We start from the raw sequence: 27,069 nt of genomic DNA on the forward strand, positions 1-27,069 counted from the left end.
AAATGTTTTATAAAATTAGATAAGATGTGATGATATAAACAACTGCACAAACATGCAAATCTAAATTTAACTTACAACTTTTGTGATGATATAAACACAAATTCTATTTGCGTTGCACACGGGTACAACTTTTGTTTATGTAATTGTAGATTGAATTTAACCATGCGTTTGGGTATAGATTTATGTCATCCTAATCAATGCTACTCTTTTTCTAAAGAAAATCTCGAGGTGCCTATAAATCGGACGCTCGATTTTTTTTTTCAAAAATCAGGCATTATTTCACCCAGTAGATCGTAAATGTTTCACTAAGTAGTTCGAAAATGTTTCAATTTTTTTAAAAAAACTGAAGCGCAACCAAATCACCTTATGAAACATTTTGCTACAACGTATGAAACAACGGTTCCAAAAAAACTGGACGTTGTTTCACCCTATAAAAAAATAATGTTTCAGCAAATAGCGAAAGAATGTTTCAATTCTTAAAAAAAGTGAAACACAGTCAGATCGTTAGATGAAACAATTTGGTTCAACATATGCAGCAAACAATTTAAAGCCATTGCAACACTTGAACCCCGTGTACATCAACAAACCACGTGTCCATCAAGATAAAATTATTAAATAGTATAAAAATTTATTGAAACATTTGATTCATACATAGTGAAACATCACGAGTCGCACATGAAAAACTCCAGACGGGCACCGTGGATAACATCACTGACTAGATGGCCCGTTGAATCGCAGAATTGTCCGAGAATCCCGGGCGCCCAAATAGTTCACGAAGCAAGATCTCTCCCGAGCGGAACCACACGGTCGTCCTATTGAACCAGTGACTTCTATCCTACGGTAGGATTGTGAATATATGTTTTGCCTTTATCCGGTGGTTTCGCATTTCATCCGTTTTGGAGGTTCGCCGCGACACAGGATCCCTTGCTACGCAGTATCTGACAAGCGGGCCAAACACTTGTGGGCTCTCGGTGATCAGTGATAGTCTACGAGAAAATTACTCTGGTGCTTTAAAACTGCTCTATCTTTACCTCGCTAAAAAATGCGTATTTTTCGTGTCATCCCATCCTTGTCGAGAGAGATATCTCGGACGCCGATAAGCACACGTCAGCGCTCTCAACCAAATCTCAGCCGTTCGTTCGCAGCGAACAAATTAACACAATCGTCATCTATGCGGAATTGCGGACTGTGTGGATTAATCACACGATATAAACCCCTGAAGTGAATCGCCAATCTGATCTTGGCCAATTCGAAGGTTTAAACCTCAAAACTCCAAAAGCAGAGAGAGATTTGTGGAGAGATGGCGACCTCGATCGTGAACGACTTCGGCGATGGCACCTACACGGTGGCGTTCGACGAGGACAAAATCTACACGACGGTGACGGACTCCGGCGAGGAGGTCGAGGAGTGGCTGGACGAGATCGTCCGCATCCACCACCGCCGCCTCGACCACCTCATCGTCGGGCTCGACGTCGAGTGGAACCCAGCAAGCGGCTTTTGCGCTCCGGGCCCCGTCGCCGTGCTCCAGATCTGCGTCGGCCGCCGCTGCCTCGTCTTCCAGATCATCCACGCCGACTACGTCCCGGACCAGCTGGGCGACTTCCTCGGCGACGGCCGCTTCACCTTCGTCGGCGTCGGGATCCACGACGACGTGGACAAGCTGAGGGAGCATTACGACCTGGAGGTGGAGAACGCGGTGGACCTGCGCTACCTCGCCGCGCAGACGATCGGGAAGCCGGCGCTGCGGAGCACCGGGCTGCAGGGGTTGGTGTGGGAGGTGATGGACGTGTGGATGGAGAAGCCGCACCACGTGCGGGTGAGCGCCTGGGACTCAAGGCAGCTGACGCTGGACCAGGTGATGTACGCGTGCGCCGACGCCTTCGCCTCGTTGGAGGTCGGCCGGAGTCTGTACGACGACTACGAGTAGCGCCGCCGCCGTTGCCTGCCGGTGCCATGCATCATGCATGCCACCTGCCAACAATATTACTGCTAGTCGTGTCCTTTACCTTAGATTCTTCAAGAAGCCGTGTCGTTTACCTTGACTCTTTAAGAAATCGTGTCATGTTTAGTGTGCTTTGATCTTTATGGTTACCAACAACATTACTACTAGTCGTGTCCTTTACCTTGACTCTCCGGAATTATTAGCAATAAAATATTAGACAATTGAGAAGGTATTATCAATGAAATTTTTATTTATACTGTATCTAGGCATAGTTCCTAATCCATTGTATCATTCTATATTCCTTCACAAAATAACATAAAAAAACAAATCCATTCAATTCTTATAAATCGATCCCTATGCTCCAAATGGATAAGAGAGATATTTTTGCTCAGCCCAAATTCTCTCCTTTTCCTTTATGTTTGAACAGAAGAGAGAGAAAATATATGACTAAGATTGGATTTTAAGAGCCCAAATTCTCTCCTTTACCTTTATGTTTGAACAAGAAGAGATAGAAAATATAGGAAACAGATCCCCTAACTTTGTGTAGTTTGTAGTTGTGACACTGACATGTGGGCTCCACTTTTGGTATGGCCCACATGTCAGTGGCACAACTGCAAACTGCACAAAGTCAGGGGATCCTCATTCGAAAATATATGACTAAGATTGGATTTCATTCCACTTTCTTGTTTCTTTTCTCAGCAACTTCTCTCATCAACTATTTCGCATTTTCAAAGCCATTAATAGTCCCATACCCTATTTTATATTTGATTGTATGGGGTAGGATACCTTATGCAAACATAATTCTAGGATTCCTTTTTTACGAATAAGAAGAATTCTTCCATTCTCTTTTTCTTTGGTTTGGGGAAAACCCAAACTAAAACTTTTCAAGGGAGTGAAATTCCTATTAAAGTCGTGTCGTTTACCTTGACTCTTCAAGAAAACATCTCACGTTTCGTGTGCTTTGATCTTTGTGGTGGTGAGACATGGTTGTACAAACATGCATGTTATGTTCACATTTTGGGTGTCATCCATGCTATGCTTTTCTTTTCATAGTACTAGTATTTGCCAATGAGTCTAACTCTCTCGCTTGTCTTTCGCGATTACAATACAGATGGATATGTAATATGGAGATAAACATCCCCTCGTTTCTTGCAAATCAAGTAGATAGTCATAATTCTTTATAAAAAATAGCAACATAGGTTAATAATACAAGATATATTACTACATAAATATGCAAGGTCAAATTTGACTTCTATTAGTTGTAATACAAAGAACAAATTTAACTGAAAATAGTTAACGTACACTCGCAAATATATTTGTTATTCTTTTACAACTTGTAAAAGCTGAATAATTTGAACTTTTATGTTTGTAGAGTAATATATTTCATATTAATCTACGTTGTTAATTTTTTAAATATTTTTATGGCTATTTAGATGGCATGTAAGAAATGAAGGGAATATTTCCTCAAGAGATAAAAATACTTTCCCTATCTAACATCAGTATAGCCTTTCAAACTTTCTAACAATGGAAGTTTCTTGATGCATATTAAGTTCCCAATGACAGTTTTTCAGTCTCACAGGGATAAGTATTTAAGCATGAATTTCTTACTACCTCCAAAATATACCAATTTTCATAAGAATATATCAACTTTTAGTTATGAAAGAAGTTATATATTAACTTTTAGTTATGAAAGAAGTATCCCCGTATTTTAATATATGACACCGTTGACTTTTCGAACAACGTTTGACCATTCGTCTTATTCAAATTTTTTGTGCAAATATAAAAATATTTATGTCATACTTAAAGAATATTTGATGATAAATCAAGCCACAATAAAATAAATGATAATTACATAAATTTTTTAAATAAGACGAATGGTCAAACGTTGATTAAAAAGTTAATAACATCATACATTAAAATATGGAGGAAGTAATATTTTAGGGGTAGTAGACTAGTACGATTCTTGCTAGAATTATGGTGATGTTCGGACCTCCGATTAGGAAAAGTCAGCAATTGGCCCATCAGTAACCAAGATAATTGAGATGTGGCCTCCAACTCCAAGGCCAAGAGCCCTTGCTAATGTACACAAGCGTAATTCCAGATTAACAAATGCCAGTTTGCGAGTTTATATGGACTTTTGGTATCTGGGGCCGTTCAGTCAGTGTAAAAAAGAATGAAATATCATACATGTCTTAGACAGTTGTAACTTGTAAGGCGCAACATTGTAGAGCTCATACATATCATACATGTCCTAGACAGTTGTATCACTAGCTTGAAAAGAACTCATAGGCCGTATGGTATTTGTCTAGTACAACATTGTAGAGCGGATGGATCGGCTCTAGCAAGTTTGAGTAAGGACCAAGCACGTGCTGCGGCAAGGGGCACGCATCAGAATCAACCATGGCGCTGTACTGGCTAACTGACAGACCACTCAGGCAGTAGCACGAGTGGTAGTGATCTCTGTTCTTCCCAGGCTTATCCCTCAACCCTCCATCCAGCACCTGCGTGATTTGGAACACGAATCAGATTTACCATTCAAGTGTCAAGTAAACACTAGAGAATTTCCAAGTTACAGCAAGAAATTTTCTACAAATCCAGCTAAGCATGAAATTAGATGTTCTTTTATTACCTGTGCGCAAAGCAGGATGTATTGCTGCAGCGCGATGTTGTGGAACAGTGGGCCTATTTGGTTGCTCTTCTCTATAAAATCAAATCCAAACTTAGCATAATATGCTGCTTCTGCCAAAAAAAACCAAATATAAGATCATGGGGATAAACAACCCAACATCATATACAACAAGAAGCTAGTACGATAACCTAGTTGATGAAGAATGAAAGGTATAAAATATGTAAAAAGTAATATTTGCACAATTGCACTTAATCCCCACAAGCAAATCACACAGAACAAGCGCGGTCACACGCTATGAAGCGTGTCACCAGATATTTGAAGCAATATAATTTTAAAATAAACATTAAGCTGAAGATTTCAGTTCTCCATGAGAAACATATTGATGTTTCTTACCAGTAGAAGAGCTCGTACCACAAGCATCATCTCCTGGAGGCCTTTTGCTGGAATATGATGATTTTAATTGCTCATCAACAACTGTCATTAGTTTTTGTGTTAAAGCAAGAGCAGCTCCCTGGTCATACACCAGAAGTTTGTCAGATAGAGTGGAGGATGCCAGGAAAAAAAAAACAGGTATGGCATTAACCTGCCAAAAGGAGTAGCAACCATCAACCAATTTATTAGTTCGTCCTTGAAATCCACATTCCACTCCTTGGCGAAATGCCACCCAGCCCTTAATTGTGAAGATAATCCACAAAGCAATTATCAGTGTTATAATAAGTAAATGCTGTGACAGCCACAAACTACTATTAGTGTCTATATGGTGTTTTCTAATACATCTACTCAGCATTGTACAACTAGAAACCGAAGGACCACATCCAAATACCATGGTCTTAAAAGTTCACATTGCGTACCACTAAACCCATGGAAATTAGAAGTAGCACTACACAAGTTGGAATAGAAAGAGAACTGAATCAATCAACAGAGGTTTCCTTACAATCAAGCTAGCCAAATCAAGTTTGTCCACTTCGTTAAGCAGGATCATCGTAGCCAGCCCACAAAAAGTGTACCTTGTCAAACCAAAGCAACTATTACTTAAAAGATCCAAATAGATACATACAGGAAAAATAAAAAAAAACAGAGATCCTCCGTTGAAACATACCCACCATGAGCTTCAGCATACGGTTCCCCAGCAATGCCACCTTCATAGGTTTGACACCTGGAGGCATTTAGTTTAGGAACTAACCAGCCATTCTATATTTTACAGCTGGAAAATTGACAATGACAAGAGCCAAAGCAAACCTTGTTATGTAATTTCCAACACCTTTTGCTAGTTCACCATCAAGAATGTTCACAAGGCTGGCAACCTAACAAAACAAGAAAAAAAAAATCAAAGAATTGCAAAGAAAATACTAAGGGAGCAAAGAAACTCACCGATATTGAAGTATAGCTAGCACGAACATCTATTTCACCACCATCATGCATTCTGGTCAAAGGATAATAAAATGAGTGGCAGATATAAGGTGTAAGGAACTCGACATGGAAAGAAACTATTTTCTCCCCACTGTTTACTACTTGAGAAAATGCACACCTGAAAGCTCCCGATGTATCTTTCATCCGAAGCATGAACTTGTACAGGTTGTCCCTGATTTACACCGTAGAAATTGTTAACCATATGATACAGATGGAAGCATATTTAGTCAACATAGTGCCATAAGAATTACCTGTTTACCGATGATAGTGCCCTTTCACTCCCTATAGTTACAAGTGTATTTACAGCAGCATAAGTTGTAGCGAGATGAGGCAACTAGCACAAAGAAGTGAAATTGACATCAAAAAATTCGCCTCATACTAAATTAACCTTATCGAGTGAGTTCGTAAAACTGAACTCAAATTAGGAAGATCAAAGAACAGTCAAGATTGACTATTCTAAAGTTTGCACGAGTTGGATAACACAAGTCAAAGCACTAACTTTGCCATCAAAATGAGAACCTGTAGTTATATAAACACTTTAGGCCATCAAATACCCAAAGATAAATTGATCTTCAGATATTTCATCACATCGAACTTGTTTGAGATGGTCAATTTAGTTAGGGTAGATGTTGAGTAGCCTAGACTGCCCATCTAGTCATTTGAAGCAAAAGATCAGTGTTCACATGGTTTGTTGAAGTTTTGTATTGCCTAAGATAACGACAACTAATGTGAAATGTTAACCAACTCAAAGCTATATTACCCAGCCACAAGTTTGGAACCCAAAAGTTTGAGGTTAAGAGAAAACCTGTCCAGGTCCTCCGCCATAACCACCATCTTTGTCCTGAAAGAATCATGATAATAATGGCAATGAAATCTTCAGAATCACATGTATGTGCAAATCAATATCTTCAGTTATTTGCTATGTATCCATAAGCAAATTCATGTTGTACCGAACACTTTATGAGAAAGGAAAGGGATAACATGAACTAACTAAGTGGAGCAGAACAAAGATAGTTGTGCTATCCTTGATATGCATGAAAAGTTACATGTGGGTTCAGAAGATTCATTCAGACACCCAGCTTGAGACTTTAAAAATTCCACAAGACCTTAGAAATCTAGTGGAACTATTTCTTCGATTGAACTTTGTTATCACCTCAGTAAAGGAAAGAACAAAGTACTGAAAAATTGACTTGTTGAGTTGGTTTCTTTACAGACGCGTGAAGAGTGGTAACTAATGCATATTTATGTAGTAAGAGTAACATTTTTTTATATAATACCAGCAGTTTAACAAACCTGACATCGAGATAAGAAGTCCACAATATCATCCTCAACATCGTCAGGTATTTCATCCAACAGAGCAAGTGCATGAATAATCCAGTAGCACAGCCAAGGTCGACTAGAACATAATTTTAAAACCAAATATATACATCAACTTCGCATAATCTCATTTTAAAACCATATTCTGCTATATAATTCAATACTGGAGAACCATTACTTGGCATCGAGCACATGGAAGCTTGGTCCAAGATGTTTCAGCCCTCTCGTCAAATACTCAACATGCTGCTCACGCCACAGCTCTAACCTGAAGCAGTAAACATACAACCAAATCTCGTAATAAGGAGGTGGGGAACATTAAATTCTCAACCTAACTGGTAACATTAAGCTTCTGTGACTGTGAACAACATAACCAGGCTATATCTACACTGTGTAATTGATAAGGATGAACTAATTACGGAACTAAGTCAAGCTAAAATTTAGCAACAACGATATGATACCCGCACCCATCTAGCACATCTCTCGCATCCCAATCCGCCACAGCACTCTACATGCACAAACACTGCGAGTAACTAAAGCAAAGTGATAGCGACAGCGCTCTCGAAGGGTTCGCTTACATGAGGGAATTGGCGTTGGGCGCGTTGCCGAAGAGGACGCGGTAGATTTCGCCCACCTTCGCCTCCACCTTCATCTGCTCCACCTGCGTCACAGTCAGCCGGGGCAGCTCAGCGGCCTGGCTATCCGCTGCCGGACCGCCCTCAGCAGCAGCAGGAGGATATGGCGGCGGCGGCGGCGGCGAGGGGGAGTCCATGGGCGCGGTGGTCGGCGGCGCGGAAGGCGGCGGCCTGCGAGCTCGCTGCAGCCGCGGGGATCTCACCGAAAGGCGGCGAACCATGTGCGAGCCGGAGAGGCAGCAGCCGTGGCCGCGGTGCTCTTCTGGGCCCCGGAAGACGGGGAAAGCGGTCAAGCCAACAACCAGAAGGCCCATTGGGCCTTTGCCTATTTGGGCCTATTCCCATCGGACGACTCAAGTGCAGCCACGTACGCAAAACGCGGCCGAGGAGAGGCAGTCGCTCCTTCTGCTTGGCGGCTGGACTGGAGAACGAACGGCCGCCGCATCGTCGCGAGGTTTTTAGGGGAGGGAGCCGCCGGAGAAGGGGGAGGAGAGGAGGAGCGCGCCGAGGTCGGAGGGAGGAAGGAGGAGGAGAGAGATGGCCGCCATGGTTGGAGCACGCAGGGCCCTCCTAGCTGCCCGTTACTCGCCTCGCGGCGCGCTCGCTTCGCCCGTCCGTCGCGTGGATTCGCCGCCCAGGTACCGCACCGTCGCCCCACTAAGCCCTACGGCGAGTCACTGTTTCCTTGCATCAATCTTGGGTATTCAATAGCGTTCGTTTGGTTTAGTCTTAGTTCTCTCAGAGAACTTGTGATCTTCTGTGCTAGAAGGCTAGAAGCGAAGCCACAGATTTGCAGTCCTTTCTCTAGAGAGAGGATTTTTTTTAGGAAAGAAATTGTCCTTTTCTTACTTGTTCATGGAGGCCAATCATGGTTTGAAATGGAAGCTGTGGCACTCATGCGCCGAACGCAGATACAGGGTACTTGATAGTTGTTGTTCCTTTTTTATGCTGAAATGTTCCCACTCGTTCAATAATCAATCCCGACTTACAAGTCCAGAATACATAGCTCCACAAAGCTGAGCAAACTCGTTTTACTCTCTGGATTTCCAAGTTGATAACCTGATGATCGTGTGTTTCTTTCCTGTAAATTCACTTTCTCCATTGACTACTGTGCTGCAGTCTTCCAGCTGACAGAGGTTGTCTGTGGCCTTTGGTTCCACATCGAGGCGCTGGCAATTTCGCATCAGAACAGATCGATGGGGACTATCACCGCGAATGGGGAGCACGTAATGATGGGAACTACAGGGAGCCCCATCGAACTGATAGTCTCAGCCACCAAGTTCAGGCAAATCTCCCTTCAACTGATTCCTCTGTAGGAGCTGATAGAATTAGAGGTGTGAGTGGTGATGGAAGTGTCAATGCTAATTACAGACGCAATCCTGGGCAACCGGAGTTTCCAAATCGTCATGAGCCGTACAGTAGTGCAAGGGTGAATAATGGAGCATCTGGATATAATGACAGGCAACCCTATGGCAGTGCCAATGCACAGTACAGAAGCAATTCTGCGCAGCCTTCCCAAACAGGTGGACCATATGGATTTGCGAATCGTAATGAGCCATATACTAGTGCAAGAGTGAATTATGAAGCACCTGGATACAATGACAAGCAACCTTATGGTGGTGGTACTACATACAACCAGCAAATCGCTAATGGGGATCTACCAAATTCCCAGTATAGCCGCAGACAAGGTAATAATAGTGGCGTTTCTGGATATGGTACAGGGCATCATTATCATGGATCTGACACATACAGATCTGGCTACAACACCCAAAATAACCAGCAGGCATATGATAGTAGGCAGTATGGATATGGCCCTTCAGGACAATCATATCAAGAATCAACTGGAAATGATCAGCAAGTCTTTCAACAACAGGAAGTTGATCAAAGATCTGCTGGCAATTATGCAAATAGGCCTGGTTCTACCTCAGAATATCCAAATCCAAGTAGATTCAATAAGGAACATGCTGCAAATTTTCAGCAAGGCTACAATGGTGGTATTGGACATAATGTTTCACATGCACCTCAGAGCCCTTACGTCAGTAGCAAAATTGATGCACAAGGTAATTTTCCAGGGCAACCCATGAATGTAAACAGATCTGTGCAACACAATACTCATGCACCTGCACTGTATCAAGATGGCATATACCGCAATCCACTAACTGATAGCCCGTCAATTGATGGGTTACCTTCTGGAGCATCTGATGTAACCAGTGGAGAATCCAAAGTTACTGTTGAAGAGATGGATAAGTTATGTGAAGATGGCAAAGTAAAAGAAGCTGTGGAACTTCTGGCTTTGCTACAGGAAGAAGGAACTGTAGTGCATGCTCCTCAATATTTTAAATTGATGCAAGCATGTGGTGATGCAACTTCTCTTGCAGAAGCAAGAAAAATACATAATCAAATATCTCAATCAGCACTTGCTGTTGACACAGATATTAACAACAAAATTTTGGAGATGTATGCTAAATGTGGGTCAATGGAAGATGCGAAGAAGCTATTCAATACTATAGCTCAACGTAATTTGGCATCATGGAACACTATAATCTCAGGTTTTGTGTATAATGGTCTTGGTGACGAAGCAACTGATTTTTTTGATCAGTTTAAGCAGACAGGTAATAAGCCAGATTCAACCATGTTCACACATGTTTTCTTGGCATGTGGAATTTTGGGTTCTGTTGATGAGGGGATGTTGCATTTTGAATCAATGCAAAAGGACTTTGGTGTAACTCCCACCATGGAACATTATGTCAGCATTGTTAATATGCTTGGGCAGTCTGGCTATATTGATGAAGCTTGTGAATTTGTTGAACAAATGCCTGTGGAACCGAGCATTGATGTCTGGGAAAGTTTGATGAATATGTGTCGACTAAATGGCTTTTTGGAACTAGGAAATCGCTGTGCTCAAATTGTAGAGCGATTGGATTCTTCTAGGCTAAATGACCAGTCTAAAATTGGTCTTTTCCCTGTTGATGCTTCAGAACTTGCAAAGGAGAAAGAAAGAAAAAAGGCTAATGCTGTTGAAGCTAGGAGCAAAGTTCATGAATACAGAGCAGGAGATAGGTCCCATCCTGAACATCTTAAGATCTATGAAGAGCTGAGATACTTAGCAGCTCATATGAAAGAGGCTGGCTATATTGCAGATACTCGATTTGTGCTTCATGATGTTGATCAAGAAACTAAAGAGGATGCTTTACTAGCTCATAGTGAGAGGCTAGCTGTCAGTTACGGTCTTATAACTAGTGCTGCTCGGTCACCTATTCGGGTTATAAAGAATCTACGCTCATGTGGAGATTGTCATACAGCTTTGAAGATAATCTCTAAACTCGTTGGTCGTTTGATCATTGCAAGGGATGCAAAGAGATTTCACCATTTTGAGAATGGTGTATGCTCTTGCAAAGACTATTGGTAAACACAATATAGCAAACCTACATTGTTCAATTTTGAGGTACAAAACCACAATAGGTTGCGTAAATCCAGAAGGTAGGCTGTTGCCTAACACTTAGCTAGCCACTAGTTTCATGTCAGGCACATGTATGCTTTTTCTTTGAATGCTCATTCTCTTTTGCTTTTCTTTTGGTGATTTATTATTCAGGAAATCAAGCGCTTGAACTTGAACAATCTTACATGCTGCCTTTCAGTGGCACTTCTTCTCTAGGAGGCCATCTAAATTCGCTGTATGTGTCACTGCAAAATGGTTCTATAAACATGCTTTTGTGCTGATCCCAATTGTCAGGAAAAATAACACTGGTGTGTGCTTTAGCTGAAAACACAGCATTCTGATCGGTTCATATACTCATTAGTTCACTGAACGTCCAAGCTGCGTTATTCGACAACTGCTACTTTTGATTTTTCTTTTTGAAACATGCTACTTTTGATTTTAGTTGTATGAGATGGAGATTACTATACACATAAATTTCGTTTGGTTTTGTATTGTGTATTTTTAATCATGTACCATCCTGGAAGTGGAGTTGGTGCTGGTATGTCTTCGCTCTTGTTCGGATCAAAGCATTTTCTCGAGGTTTGATATATCTGTGTATAGGTAAAAGGAGTAGTAGCTGACTGCCCAAGCATATCATTGGATGGAGAAAGACTGGCTTCAAAACTTCTGAAGGAAGCAGAAGAGTTACTAGGCTCCAACCGGCTTCAATGTACTACTAGCCACATTGTCACGCTTTGCGCGACCATCATGACTTCTTTAAATCTCTATCCATGGACTATGGCATATGCCACTAAGAAGAAGGACCATGACACCCTCTATATTTACCGTCAATTTTACATTCATATGTTGAATAAATTTTACAACATTTAGTATAACCTACCAGTTTATTTGTTATAGTAAATTTATTTTTACTATACTCACCTTATTGCAAACCCCAAAGCTAAGAGTTTGTTTATAGGTAATTTTGTACTTATTGTATATAAATTTTACAAAAGAATCACATGTTTAAGGTTATTTATAATCAATTGAAAGAAATGTACCACAATGCCATGAATGTATTATGAATGAGTTTTCTTTTTTTTTTTTGTAAATGATTGAGAAATAATATTAATATACATCTGTTGACATGTTTAATATCTTAAAACCATTTTTTCTGTTTGGTAAATGATTGAAAGTGGTATTAAGAAAAGCAATCTGTCTAGTGTGGTAATTGCGTGAATCTTTCATAATTTAGAAACTCGCATATAAATTATCTGTTACCGTAGGTTATTTTCAATGGGCATTAAGATTACAAATTTAATCATGTTTTTCCACTTGAATCATAATTTGCTTGAATGTATATGTTTCTTCTTTTATTCAATATAATTTTGATCCTCCTATCTTTTACCTTTGTTTATATGTCCTATTCTATTTTTGTTAATCATGTTATTGCATTGCAATAGTTTTTTTCATATTTTCAAATATTTTACTCTCAATCATAAAATAACCAGTGTCAAGCTAATGCCTTAAAAACACTTAAATTGACTAACTTCCTTGCTGATCTAATTACATCATGTGTAATCCCAATAGCTATGGTCTATATCTAATACTAGGAAGCTTAGTACGTGACTTTTTTTTTTTGTCCATTTGACTATAGGTCTGCTTCCTTTCTCTAGATCCTTTCCGAAGACTCCTGAATCCTGAACCTTGACATGAGTCATCTTTTACTGTCCCATCCTCGCTCTAGATCCGACGTTATCTATTCAATACATGTTGCATCCAACGGCTCTGATTATTTTGATGACGTGGCAAATTGTGGTGGTGAGAAAGATTAATCCTTTCACTACTCAGAGTCGCGTGTAAGATGCCATTTTTGTTAAAATATCTTAAGATTGTTTTTTTCCTTATAATTATAGTGGTCTTTTTTCTTATTGTTAAAGTAGTCCATAAGTTACATACAATACTATCGTAATATGTATTCCTATATATTTTTTCACAACAACCGCTCATGTTTATTTTACTTATTTGATGTCTCAAAATTGATCTTAGTGCAGTCTATTAAATTATGCCAATTAATTGCCATGCAAACCAATAGCCCATTTTCTATTTTTCATGGAGTAATTTTTCCTTGCTTGCCACATGTCTGAGGGGAGACATAGAAGGATCCGGAGGGAAGTGGCTAGTGCATTTTTTTACCGCATGTATGTTAATGATCAGACGGCCATCTTTCATCGAAACATTCATCCAATGGTCATTGTTTTTCACCTTACGTGGCCCAATGTCCTTTCAAGAAATATTGTTTCTTTCATTACTTTAGATGCGCAATCTACCTTCAATAGCTAATTGGCCCCGTTCTATATAGTGGGGTTTGGGATCATGAGCCCATGGCTTATGAGAGAAGCTTATAATTAGCGAACAAATAATTAAATATTCATTTTATAAATTTAAAAATAGATTTGTTTACTTTTAAGAAAACTTTTATATAGAAAATTTTCTTAAAATCGGTTTAGTAGTTTAAAAAGCATACTTATGAAAACCCTGCAACCAAAATCTGAATTGAATGGGCCTTAGAGCATCCTAGCAGTTTATCCAAATTTCATCCTCCATATTCCAATTTAGATGGTCATCTAAAACGATTTCTACTCCATATTACTTTTCACTCAACAAATTCCAAACGATCATCCATATGCCAATATCCTATATTTTATTGATATCTTTCAACTACCATACATTTATATTAACTTCCTCACCTTTCACCACTCTTAAAAAAAACTTCCTCACCTTTTCTCTTTCTCTCTTCTATGTCCACTGCCGAGAGGGCGGGGAGGATGAGGAGGGCTGACTAGTGGGACGACGCGGGTGGAGGGGCGGCGTTGGGCAGAGGGGCGGCACGGGTGAAGCAACAGAGCGAGCGGCCGGGCTATGGGGCTGCATTGGCGGAGGAGCGACACGAGCGAGCTGGGTGGAGTGGCGGCGGCGGGCACAGGTGGCCGACGGCGGGAGTGGCCAGCGAAGGTGGCCACTGGTGCATCCTCTCTCCGCTCTACCTTCACCCTCCATGGATCGATCCCAATTGGGGGGGGGGGGGGGGAGGGGAAGAGAACCGGATGGGGGTGCCAGTTGTGGGATGGCGCAAGGATCTCTCTAGGATAGCGCATGTGATATCTTTGCATGCTTGGATGGCGTATCCTCTAGAGCTACATTTTCTCTCACCACACGCTATTTCGTGGATGGAGGATATGATAGAAAGGAATAAACGGAGAGAAAATGTCTACGCCATTTTTCGCAGACATACTTTTAGATTGCAAAAGTTGTTTTAAAACTTATATTAATCCATTTTTAAATTATAATACTTAATTAATCATGTGCTAATAAATCATCTTGTTTTACTTATTTTCTCGATCTTTCCCTTTCCCCTTCTCTCAAACACTTCCTTAGGATGGATTTAATCTCACAATATGCGAACGAAAATCTAAATGTTGACTGAATGAGCTGTTGAACCAAATCCAATTGATGAAATGTTTCGAAGAGTTTAATTGAAACTCAAAACATTTCTCTATTCGTTTCATTCTTCAAAGATGAGAGAATACATAGACACTGTAGTCCACAGCTACTCCTGTAGACCCAGTCCACATAACCTGAATCCAGCGTCAATCCGCAAGCAAGGAAAGCCCAAGAAGGGCAACGAGAGGAGGGTTTTAGAGCCCCGTCCAAACTCCAAACCAGCCATGGCGACGGCGGCTGGCGGCGCGCGGCGGGCCCTCGCGGGGCTGCGCTCGGCTTCCTCTTCCAGGGCCTTCTCCCAGCCGGCGCCGGCTGCGGCGGCGGCTCGTTCCCCTGAGCTCGCGGCCTTCTCTCTGCCTCGCTCCACTCGCCGGCGCCCCGCGATCTCGAGGTATTACTATTCCGTCGATTAGTTCCCCGTCAGTCCCCTAGGACGGTTTGGTTTGCTCAGATTCGGCGCGGTCGTCGATGCAGGGTCCCGGTGGAGGCGCTCGGCGGCGCGCATGGGTTGATGCCGCTGCACAGCGCCACTGCGTCGGCTTTGCTCACCTCCATGCTCGGGCTTAAGCCCGGATCTTGGGGTTGGCTCTCAGAAGGTAAACATGCGCAACTTCGTTTTCTAATTTAATCTCAGTGCTAAATTGTTAGAGGAGCTGTAATGGATTAGATCAGAAAAAATGATGTCCATTTAGGAACTGAAAAATTACATGATGTTGTTCCCTTCAGTTGGGTTTGATTTTGGTGCACCCATCCATCATCTTAAATCCACATTAGCCAAAGTGGTATAATACTACCATCCGGTTATGCCTGAGGCAGAACTCTTGTATTGGCTGGAATGTGTAATGTGCTAATCTATAGAATTTCGAATTGATATGTTCAATTTGCTGCCTCCTGTTATGTGATCTATTTGATAGATTGGGTCAAAGATTGTAGTTCAACTTTTACATATTTTCCTATCTTTAGTTACTGATGCAGTGATGCCACCATCGTTTCTGTCATATGCTGTCATAATTGGATTATGAATGCATGTGTGTATTTCAACTCTAATGAATATAAGTCATGGTGTATATTGCATAGTATAGAGAAATGCCCAAGGATCTTCCAGCTAGCTCCACAAGGTGGTGGGCTAGACTACCTGGGTTCGAAGCCTCACCCCTTCTAATTATTTGATATTAGGCCATTCCCTAATATTCGTGTCTTTTTTTATATTGCATAATATATTCGGAAATGTTTGCTTCAGCTATTGCTTTTACTTGCAATAAAAACATTTGATTAAGCAGAGGTTTCCAACATTATATTTGTCATGCCTTGAATAAGTTTTATCTTCATTCAAGCACCAGAAAGGTCTTTGTTTTCAGTTGGTGAGCATTTCATGACAGAGTTCTCCTTTTGGAGAACAGTTATCAGTGCATTCTCACATTTCGCCACTTACTTGATTGTCCTCCTAAGTACATTTCGCCACTTACATAAGCCTTGCACAATTTTATCTTATAGGACTATATGCTATAGTATGAGTATCTTGAATTCTCAGTACTATTTCTGCTGGAAACATGTGCAACTATGTAAGCCCCTGTCTGACTTGTTGTAAGCCCTGTCTTTTATATGCTTGCTAGCAGAAAATTTTGTTCTGGACCAAACCACTTATATTAGCTTCGGTACACAGCACCTGCTTATGTCTGTCTCAGTCTAATGTTGTCATGCACCCCTTTTCTTTGCCATCTGATACTGTTGTTTTTGTTCTAACCCGTTGTGTTTTTTTTTCCTGGTGTGCTATCACAGGGTTTGCAACACCTCTATAACAGGAGTGGTGTTTTGGTCACCACACAAGAAACTTTTCTGTTAGCCTTTCCCCCAGCAGGTTCCAATAACATTAGTTACAAGACTTGTGGACTATAATACCCGGGATTTTTGCTGATGGAATCTGTACTAAATTTTTTCTCTGCTTAAAACTTATGATGGCCTCATGTGCCAGATGATTGTCCAAGCGATCATATTCATCACAACTTTGCAACATATTATGCATTTACCTGTTTCTGTTGATTAACGGCATTTTGCGTCCAATTTGACCCCTCAAAAAAGAATCTTTGTTTATGACGCCATAGGATTACAGTATCCTTGAGTATATGACGCCAATTGCCTAGCAGCAATGCAAAGTCTACACCATGTCAGTTTTTCTGTTGATGCAAACTTGCTTGGCATGTAATTGTGACATGCACCATGCTCCTGCCAGTGGTATTTTACATTTGGTATTATTTGGTGAAAAAGACGCCTTAAGGTAACATATCAAACGGTGTGTGCAAAGGGAGTTAGTGAAGGGATTGGTTTTATGGGTTTGGTAATAGAGATGAGAATCACGGGGAATATGAATGGGAATTGAATTTTAAGTGAAATCATGTGAAGTATGGATGGGAGTTGAATTTTAAGTGATGATAGAAGGGAATTCCCCATCCAGTTACATGCCCCTACGAAGGTATTGAAAAGATGGAAGTTCACTCTCTTCTTTCCAAACTCTCCTAAAACTTCCACGTCCTTCAACCAAAGAATAGACTTAACAATCCCTACCTCTCAAACTCCCATCCCCCTAATAATTTCCTCCACCAAACACGCTATGTCTGCAAAATCAAGCCAAGAAAAAAAAAATGCAGTCAGAATGTGAGGCACTGAGGCGTTTAGGAGGGGGTGGGGGGGGGGGGGGGGGGAATATGTACAGAAGGCGTTTAGGCACGGGGTTTCGATCCCCCTCCTATCAATATGCACAAAAGTGCATCTCCTAAACGCTAAACTTTAATCTTGAAACCCCAGAAGCTACCAGGCTACAAGAAATGTGCATTGTGTAGTACTTTATAATTGCATCGCTAAGCACCACTGGCGCATCCTTTTCTAGTACAGTCTCCAGAGCAGCACAAACATTTTTCAGCTAATAAACAGCGTGACATTTGAGAGCCGATATTGCTGAAAGCCTGAAACTGTACCATCACATAATGTAAAGCTAGGTGCCATTCACCCATCGTTAGTCAATCACCACAACCATGACTCCATCCCTGTCTTTATCTTCATCTCCAGATTGATCATCAGAATGTGACTCGGACTGCGACGATTCATCATCCATCCGAGCACTCTCAAATGCATCAAACATTAGTGCCCGAATTCTGTCCCGCAGCCCAGAAGTTTCCTTGGGATCGAACCATTTCCGTCCAAACTAAGACCCAGCAAGAGCATAATTGTCAGGACTCAAGACATGTCTGAAGATAGTGGAGGAAAATTGATACATACCATGCAAAGGTTCTCTCTTGTCAGCCTCTCTGGTGCCTCTTGAATAAACCTCTCAATGTAATGAAGCATAAAGATACCACAGTCATACTTATTACGCTGACTTGGCACCTGGATATGTGAAAATAGAAGGCAGCCAAGCAACCATTAGAAAACCACCACCTCTGTCCCAGAATATAACTTTTAGTTATGAATCTGGATATATAGTAGTCTAAATTCATAGCTAGAAATGCTTATATTTTGGGACGGAGTGAGTACATCAGGAAACACAGTAAAGACTAAAGAGCAATTATTGTAAAACAACAAACCGCTGTCCTCTGAACAAATATTTGCTAGAAAACTAGGTTTTTTACCTGAACTTTTTCCTTGTTCATATTTTTTGATAGATGATTCCATATTCTCCCTGAAAAGGGGATAGTATAAGAAGAATCATTCTGTAGATGTTGCCATTCTGCTATGAGGAAGCTGCAGTGAAATTCATGGAGAAGGCTGAAGTAGGTTAATAGTAGGAAACTTAGAACTACAAAATAACAACAGGAAAAGTGCACGGCAGGCATCAGTCCTGGATCAATTATCTAATCCTATAAGATTGGGATCAAAACCAAATGCTTAGCATGTATCAAGAGTGACTGTGTACCTCTCAATAACATAAAAAACTTCACGACTGGAATGGAGTCCTAGAGAGTCCAAGTGAAGTATTATCGGCCCAGATTCTGTTTCTTTTGCAGGCATGCAGATAATTATCAAGCTCCAGTGCATCCTAATTTACAACAAAAAAGCTAATTAACATCATATATGATAACTAGATACATCAGAATATTGCTTACAAACCATAAAATAACCTCATGTAAAGTGCTAACCATTTGCCTAAGGAGCAGATGGGAAAAAAAAAATTCTGCTTCATCTAAGTATTATCCAGAGAAGAAAAAACTCACTCTCCATGAATAGGCAGAATTATGTACGGTTGTCTAAATATATCTATATGTTTCCACCACCTCCTTAACTTGCTGAATTGTGAATCATCATGGTCACCCTAGAAAAGGTAATCAGTCAGCAGTGGAAAGTATTAGCATTGCAGGTGAAGAAGAGATAATCCCAGCATGTAAAAGAGTAAAGGTAAGGTATTACTTTAGTACTCCATGCAAAAGGTAACAAACAGCAATTAAATTGAACATAAACCCATAATATTTGCAAGTTTCCCATTCAACGTCCCCTAAAAGATATAGTAAGGACCTAAATGGTGATTATGCAATATATCCAAAACTCAAAGTAGGATTTTATTTGGCAATTAGGAAAAGCCATGTCTCTAGAGTATGAACAAAGAAATAAATTGTGCAGTCAACGTGATTCATGTCTGAAGATAATGATTAAAGAAGTTAATTGTTTGGTCAACATGATTTGTGTGAATATATTCAATATTTTGCTCACTACTCCCTTCATCCTACAATATACGTCCAGGCTCAACATGCACCAGACCATTAGATAATGTGGTGACTCCTTTTCACCCTCTCTTAACAATATTAATAGATTGAAGCTTCTATATTTATAAGGCAAGATAACACAAATATGAACTAAACGACACTATGACATAACTGCTCAACAGCAGAACCCATCGCACCATACCAAGAAATTCACAAGTGTTTATGTGGTATGTAAACTCATGCACCAATTGAAGTATAAATTCAGGTCACAGAAGGGTATTGATAAGTGGTGTTGAACATCACAAATATATCACAGAAAGATTAAAGAGCATACCATCCTGGATAGTACTTCTTCAAGTTTGCTATAGAAATATGTATTGAAAATGTACAAGTCTCCACATGTTCTAGATTTCCTGAGGTACCTGAAATGACCATAATCAGAGTGGACAGTTCAAGCCTACAACAAAGTACTGAATTTTGACAAATCTACAATGATACACCCCATAGCAAAAGTGAGATATATTGACAAGTCATGAACCAGTCTACTGGACACAATTTTGCACCTTTGCACACTAAATATTCCTTTCAGCCTCAGACAATGCATTCATGAGCAATAAGGACCACTAATATTGTGAATACATGAGCAAGCATACTTTTCTATTCTAACATAATACTCAGAACCATTAAAGTAGCAATTCAAAGTTGACTAGTCCAGAAATTGTAAGCAATATTAGAAATGAACTGAAACCTTAAAATAAATGCAGCTCAATCACATCCATGAAGATTTATTTTTAACAGCTACAGGGACCTATGCAATCACTTGTAGGTTGAACATGGAGATAAAGTGATTGCAGAGCAGAAAAATATTACTTACTGCATATAAAAGTTTATAACAGGTGATTTCAAATATTCTTCAGGCTCAAGGCATTCTATATCAGAGCAGATCAGCTCAAAAGTTTCGAGATCAGTCCTGTTGACAGAAGCAAAGATATCAGCTTGGAAGGGAGAAATCTCTCTCTCCTCCCGGTACCTCAATGACAATACATGATTCTCACCTTGAAGGATAGTAAATCTTTGACTCATCCCTACACAAGTGTGATTTGATTAATGAAATAATATCTATAATTGATCATGTCTAAAAAATTAATGGCAAAGAAACTTTAATAGGCAAAAGACATCATCACTATTGCCTTACCATTTATGAGCCATCTCAACATTAATTGATTTAGCAGGTTCCATATCTTCATCATCCAAGAGAACCACATCCTAAAAACATATAAGAACATAATTGAAATACGCATGGAGCAATTATTTGTGTCAACAATTTGAATAGACAATATCAACAAAATTAGTGATGATGTAGCATCGTTGCATCACTGGAAATCTTGGAGATCATCTTAGAAAATTAAATTCCAATCAATCGTACATGAGTTGGTGCCCCCAAGATGTGATATGTCTAGGGTTTTAATTTTATTTTATTAACCTCAAGGATCTAAGAACATTGAATTCTTGTTCAATAAAATAAAAATGGTAGGTAAAATAACAGAGAACCTGTTTGCACAAAATAATACGACTACAACTTATTGAGTCAAATGTGCATGTTGCAATTTTTGTTTGTACTGGCAGTGTATCGAGGCTCTGCAGAAGAAATTGATTATTTGTACTGGATCATGTTGAGTACTCCCTCTGTTGATTTTTATATGTCTCATGTGTATTTCAAGATTCAAATTTGGTGATTAATGACCAATGATGAGTCCTGGAACTGTTAGATTCATGTTTGAAAGCATTTACATGTGATCATGGTTATTTCGTTACAAACATAATGTTGTAAGAGAAATCAATGTGTATTTCCAAATTAGATATGATTTGTATGTGCATGTAGGTTGCCGGGGGAGGGGGGGGGATCAGATATCCAAGGAGAGGATTAGGACTTCATATGTTGACATGGGACATTTTTATGTGAACAGTTGGAAGAGGGACTGGCGTGTAGAACGAATCATCACATCCAATGTCAACATAACAGATTTAACATGGAACAAATGGGAAAGTACCATAACAATGTAAGAAAAAAATGTAATAATAACCGTCACCGTGGCTCACCTTCTTTTTATTTCTTTCTTTAGAATCAAATAGGCCCCTGAACTCAGTGATGTGATTCTTAGTATGCTCCCACCTGCACATCAGAACCATTTTCGGTATGAGAAACATAAATCGGTTTGAACTGGGGGAAATTTGCATGACAAAATGTCAAACATGAGGTGCTTAGTAGCTAGGCGGCTTGGCTTTAAATAATCGAGATGATATAGCTTCATGAGAATAAAGATGGTTAGCAATAACTACATTTATTGGTTTCAGACACTACAAGATATAGATCAAAGAACTATCAAGATGCAATTTCATTCTTCCTAAAAATTAGAAAAGATAAGACAGGCTTACTGTCATACTTTTATAAACTCCATCAAGCCGATTGAAATCACTGGCTATGAGGAAACCAGGGAAAGTAAGGTAATAACTTACAGTACCACTGCCAAACTATTTGCCTGACTAGGCGAATAGCAGTTAATACAAACCGTGCACAATACAAAATATAAAACATTATTAGATATGAATGCACTTAATGCGCCTACTAGTGTAGCTAGATGGACTGTAACGTTGAAGTCTCCAGTGACAATACCCATCGAAGACAGACAAAACAAAGTCTCAACATCTAGTCATCTACTGAATCAAAGCATAAGACATGCACATGGAAAGAATAGCAAATTATTTCTATCAAGAGTTTCATGTGTGTATTAGACAATAGAGATATAGTTAGTTTGAGAAAACAGTGTTTTCAACATCTTTCAGTAATTTCCTGCTAGATGGGAACAAAAATTGTGCAGCTGACAGGAACCATGGGAGCAAACAGATAGAAAATTTGTTATTTGCAAAATGACCAACAATATGAAAGATGCAACAATCTAAACCGCAGCATAAGTTGTAATGATGTACATCAAGGACAATGTAAAAAGTCTGCAGTTGGAAAAGCAACGCAAATGGATTACTAAACAAGGGGTGGCATACTAAAAGTAGAAAAAGGAAAAAGGAATAAATTCAAGTAGATCAACAAAAAGGAGTGCATACCTCTTAGTTGATCTCCCCAAAGTGACATCTTTTGTACGCAGTTTATCATACATGCCGTTTGAATCAAAAGAGTTGTTTTTCGGTCTTTTTCTGAGACAGCTCTTCGAACCTAACTTCCTTTTGTTGACAATAATCTTATTGTCCATGTGCAATTGTTTATCATCAGCTCGCTTTGGACAAACTGCATGATTTTTCGGTTGATGACTCACTGTAGTTCTTGAGCTTTGCTCAACTTTCTTAAGGCTTGCGTGTTTTTCTCGGCCAAAATAACTTAGTTCTTTGAAAAATGCTGAATCCTCAGCCTGCATATAACAAGGAAGAGTATTCACAATATCACGTAGATTTTAATCACAAAAAAATGTGCCATTAGATAAAGGGACATAAAAAAGGCACACCTGTCCATAATTCGTTGTAGGAGTAATAGGTACATTTTGGTGGTGTTTGCTAGAAGTATTTACCCAGTTGAGCTTGTCACCATCCTCTACAAAAGAGGATTAACAGTCAGGTACACAAAGATAAGATCCAAGTCTCCAACAGTGATGTGCAACTCGTGTCATTGACCAAACAAAGTAAGCCAGAAGTTCATGCATTTGGTTCAGTGGGTGGCTTGCTGATCATGCACAGAAACTGTCTCAATAATTAAGTGCCTAGAGTCTGAAACACCTATGCTCTCCCTCAAGAGGCAGTAGGAAGATATACATCTGTACATTGTCCAGTGGAGCTTTTCCATGAGCTCTACAATGAGAATTCCTACCTTCGTTTTGAAATTTAATACCATTTAACTCCTACGTACTGCTATGAATCTTAATTCCTCTGTGTGCAATACATCTAGATCAGACTCACGACGAAGCTATGTGCTGATTTCAACATTTATCATCTAAGACCATAAATAATCAAACTGATTGATAAGTAAAAGAAAGCAGATCAGGATGTGTATTCCGTGAATCGTGACTAATGATATGTGATTATGCATAAACAACAAATGAATATGTAGTGCTTACTAAAGGCATGGGAATCATCCTGTCTAGGAGATTTCACTGTCGGCCTCCAAGTTATGACACCCTACAATAATTTAAGAAAAAAAACTTAACCCAGGACATGGACAAAATATGCTTATGAATATGATACATTAGGGTGATAGCACTCTAGGGAACAGGAAAGAAAAGAATAGTGTGGAAAAATGTTTCTTTTTTTTACTTGTTACTATATTGTCAACAGGAAAGAAAAGAATAGTGTGGAAAAATGTTTCATTTTTTTTACTTGTTACTGTATTGTCCATCCCTGTTGTAAACACAATAGCTCACATTACAAAGAAATGATGCTGTGCAAAATTTTCCAAGGAACAAATTGAACTAATTCTTAATCACTTGGCGCTTCTGGCTTCTCAAGGTCAAAAGCCAAAAATTATATGATTTCTATAATTGAATACAAAAGAGAAGAGAGAAAATCTGCAAGTCGTTAACAAATACTTCCCCCGTTTCACGATGTAAGTCATTACATTGTGAAAAGGAGGGAGTAACTATTTGACAACTTATATAGTGGCCCTCATGAACTCATCAACGCTATTGAATAATCTCCCTCCATCCCACGATATAAGGCATCCTATATTTGACAATTATTTGACAACCCCTTCCATTGCACATCACATAAAGTTATTAACAACTATCAATTTTTAAATTCAGAAATTCATTACTGAAAGCCAGTAGAAGTACCAGTCAGAAAAGAAAAATAAACATGGGTCGGCAGCTAAAATAACCGGGCTCCGCAACACCCATTTCTATATGATCAAATATCCTAGCAAATTAATTTAGCAGCCGACTGTAACAATTCATGGAAATGGTTCGGAGCATAGTGCTCGACATGCATAGGATTTCAATTTATACGTTTATTAACGTGCTAGCCGTACTCTTCCCATTCTAAACAAAGAGAACTTTTTTTTTCAGTAATCAGTAGTAGTAGAAAACAATTCATTTTTACCCAGAACCTCACTAAATCTAAAATCCGAGATAAATTTATGACACATCATAAATCTGCACACTCCTTCATTCCTCAAAATTCCTAACCCACACATAGGCCGTGTTTAGCTGCAATATTTTTCTTCAAACTTCCAACTTTTTCATCACATCAAAACTTTTGTACACACATAAACTTCCAACTTTTCCGTCATATGGTTCTAATTTCAATCAAACTTCTAATTTTGGTGTGAACCAAACACAGCAATAGCCTCGCAAGAAAAAAAAATCCACGGGTCATGAAACCTAGAAGAAATAATAATAATAAAAAAAAAGGCGATACACATAGTTCCAAAAACCTTCAGCCTCCCTTCTCCACCCAGAACGATTGCTAAAAACCCACATTTCACTCACCTTCCTTAGCCCGGCGGCCCGGCGGCGATCAAGCTCCTTCTCCATGCGGCGGATTCTCCTCAAAAACTTCACACCGCCGTCACGCAGCCTGGCGCACAGCCCCAGCGAGTGGCGCGTCCGCTTGATCGACTCCTGCAGCTGGTGATCGGTGATTCTCTCAAAGTCGGTCGCAGCCTCGTCATCGCCCTCCGAATCGCCATCGTCGGAGGCCCGCGTCTCCGTCGGAGGCGGCGGCGGCGTCACGGCCGGAGAGGATGAGCCCACGAGCTCCGCCGCCTCCGCCGGTTGGGATTTGGCGGCCATCGCCCGTTTACAGCCGAGGGGGATCGCCCCATCGGACATGGCCATCGACGCCGGCACGCGGCGGCGCACGGCGGCCATCGACGCCGGCACGCGGCGGCGCACGGCGGAGGCTTCCGGCGATCGAGCGAACAGAGGAGGGTTTTGTGAGGAGGATGGCGAGTAGTGGGGATGGAGACATGGATGTCGGGGAATTCGAGACGTCGCCAGTCACGCACAGTAAAATGCAGCCATGGTGAAAAAGTTAAACTGTTAATGAAGGGGGGTCAGGTTAAAAGGGGTGGAATTTGGAAGGTTCCGAATTTCACGCGATAATAAATGCGTCAGGCTGGTATAGAATTTCAATATGACCCTTCCAGTGAGGACGAGGAACGGACAACGGAGGGAGGAGAGGTCGGTGAGGCTTCCGGCGACGAGGAGTCGAGGAGGGGATGGCGACGTCGCTCGAGGAGGGGACGGCGGCGGAGAAGGGGTGGGGGAGGAGAGGCCGGCGGTGGAAGAGGACGGAGGTGGAAGAGGGAGGGCGTCAGGGCGGAACATTATTGCAGTATGAAATTTTTCTACATTTGTAGTAGTAATAATTTAGTGTACCTATATAAGAAAAGATTTAAACTAGAGATCAATTATTACTATAAAGGCAAGATAACTCATGCATTTATGTATCAATATCACTAACAAAAAATAATCTCACAAAACATAGTAAATGATGCGGAAAATGCCAGTGATTGGGCCGTCCCCACCACATGCGCCGTTGAAACAAATCACCCACATATTACGGAAACACTATATTAAGGAAATCCATTTCAATTTTTATTTCACCAACAATATTCAAGCAAGTGTACTCCTGATGTTTCACTATTTATAGACCAAATTGAATTAAAACATCCTTTCGCTATTTGCTGAAACATTATTTTTATATATGGTGAAACAACACTCGATTTTCTGGAAACCATTTGTTTATACGTTGTAGCAAAATGTTCCATGAGGTGATTTGGTTGTGTTTCAGCTTTTTAAACGATTGGAACATTTTTTATCTATTTAGTGAAACAATTCCGATCTACTTGGTAGAACAGCGCCCGATTTTTTTTTAAAAAAAAGCAAAAAAAAAACGCCCGATTTATAGGCACCTCAAAATGATGCCCAATCTAGTAGACAGTAGAAACGAGCTAACATACTCCTCCATCAAACGAATTGAATATGACATATAGTAGGCAAAATTTACTCTAGGATATTCAAATTCTGTGTAATTTGCTGATAGATATCGTAAAAAGTATCACTGTTAAAAGACACTCTACAAAATTAGTAGCAATTTGTTATAGGACACTTTGGCTCAAAAAGACGAGAATGCTCATATGGTCAAAAGATTTGAGCTGAGATTAGAGTGAAGATGAAATATGATGACTTTTATGTCAAAAAAAAGACACTCTAGCTATGAATCTGGACACGTGTGTGTCCAGGTTCATAGATAGGATTGAATTTTTTGGGGACGAAGGGTGTATACTAGTGATTTACTTAAGGTGATGGTAAATTTAGAGTTGCACAGTTTTAAATTTTTTACTCTTACGTTGTGTTTGAAGCATGTGATTCTACGGGCATTTTTGTCTTTCTAAAGAATTTCTCTTTTCAATTGAGTCAAAAGTGTCCTATAATAAATCACCAATTTTTAGGATGTCTTTCAACTGTGACATGTTTTTTCCATGTCTATCAGACAACTTTTAGGTGTCCTGTAGCAAATTTTGT

The 27,069-nt window shown here is 40.1% G+C and overlaps 5 protein-coding genes across 7 annotated transcripts; 3 read left to right on the top strand and 2 right to left on the bottom strand.

Annotated features, from left to right (window-relative positions):
* Window positions 1–1,233: 1,233 nt before the first annotated feature.
* LOC127760476 (3'-5' exonuclease-like) lies at window positions 1,234–2,162 on the top strand. Its single transcript, XM_052284744.1, has one exon. The coding sequence runs from the start codon at window positions 1,301–1,303 to the stop codon at window positions 1,925–1,927; it is 627 nt and encodes a 208-aa protein (XP_052140704.1). The 5' UTR covers window positions 1,234–1,300; the 3' UTR covers window positions 1,928–2,162.
* Window positions 2,163–4,037: 1,875 nt separating this feature from the next.
* Window positions 4,038–8,244, bottom strand: LOC127760608 (protein farnesyltransferase subunit beta). The gene is made up of 14 exons (XM_052284889.1): window positions 7,874–8,244; window positions 7,477–7,563; window positions 7,275–7,377; window positions 6,787–6,822; window positions 6,233–6,315; window positions 6,100–6,153; window positions 5,943–5,994; window positions 5,811–5,875; window positions 5,671–5,727; window positions 5,506–5,578; window positions 5,155–5,241; window positions 4,965–5,082; window positions 4,572–4,681; window positions 4,038–4,443 (listed from the first exon to the last, which is right to left on the bottom strand). Exons 1-14 carry the CDS (start codon window positions 8,242–8,244, stop codon window positions 4,210–4,212), a joined length of 1,530 nt encoding a protein of 509 aa, XP_052140849.1. The 3' UTR covers window positions 4,038–4,209.
* Window positions 8,245–8,329: 85 nt separating this feature from the next.
* Window positions 8,330–12,429, top strand: LOC127755725 (pentatricopeptide repeat-containing protein At4g32450, mitochondrial-like). 3 transcript variants are annotated; one of them, XR_008013055.1, is made up of 4 exons: window positions 8,330–8,568; window positions 9,050–11,410; window positions 11,523–11,604; window positions 11,970–12,426. XR_008013055.1 is itself a non-coding variant. In XM_052281397.1 (2 exons), exons 1-2 carry the CDS (start codon window positions 8,468–8,470, stop codon window positions 11,337–11,339), a joined length of 2,391 nt encoding a protein of 796 aa, XP_052137357.1. In that variant the 5' UTR covers window positions 8,330–8,467; the 3' UTR covers window positions 11,340–12,429. The 3 variants fall into 3 exon arrangements, 1 of the variants encoding a protein (XP_052137357.1); XR_008013054.1 differs by having other exon boundaries at window positions 11,523–12,427; XM_052281397.1 differs by having other exon boundaries at window positions 9,050–12,429.
* Window positions 12,430–14,997: 2,568 nt separating this feature from the next.
* LOC127763582 (protein NUCLEAR FUSION DEFECTIVE 6, mitochondrial) lies at window positions 14,998–16,890 on the top strand. The gene is made up of 3 exons (XM_052288334.1): window positions 14,998–15,243; window positions 15,327–15,448; window positions 16,632–16,890. Exons 1-3 carry the CDS (start codon window positions 15,077–15,079, stop codon window positions 16,649–16,651), a joined length of 309 nt encoding a protein of 102 aa, XP_052144294.1. The 5' UTR covers window positions 14,998–15,076; the 3' UTR covers window positions 16,652–16,890.
* A 706-nt stretch (window positions 16,891–17,596) lies between these two features.
* LOC127763573 (ubiquitin-like-specific protease 1D) lies at window positions 17,597–25,827 on the bottom strand. The gene is made up of 14 exons (XM_052288320.1): window positions 25,030–25,827; window positions 23,665–23,725; window positions 23,059–23,144; window positions 22,664–22,965; window positions 21,644–21,716; window positions 20,739–20,809; window positions 20,599–20,628; window positions 20,418–20,513; window positions 19,878–19,965; window positions 19,058–19,155; window positions 18,760–18,882; window positions 18,476–18,587; window positions 18,126–18,233; window positions 17,597–18,051 (listed from the first exon to the last, which is right to left on the bottom strand). The coding sequence occupies exons 1-14, from the start codon at window positions 25,408–25,410 to the stop codon at window positions 17,863–17,865; spliced, it is 1,818 nt and encodes a 605-aa protein (XP_052144280.1). The 5' UTR covers window positions 25,411–25,827; the 3' UTR covers window positions 17,597–17,862.
* Window positions 25,828–27,069: the final 1,242 nt, after the last annotated feature.

This window comes from Oryza glaberrima, chromosome 1 (assembly GCF_000147395.1).
Source record: "Oryza glaberrima chromosome 1, OglaRS2, whole genome shotgun sequence".
NCBI lineage: Eukaryota > Viridiplantae > Streptophyta > Magnoliopsida > Poales > Poaceae > Oryza > Oryza glaberrima.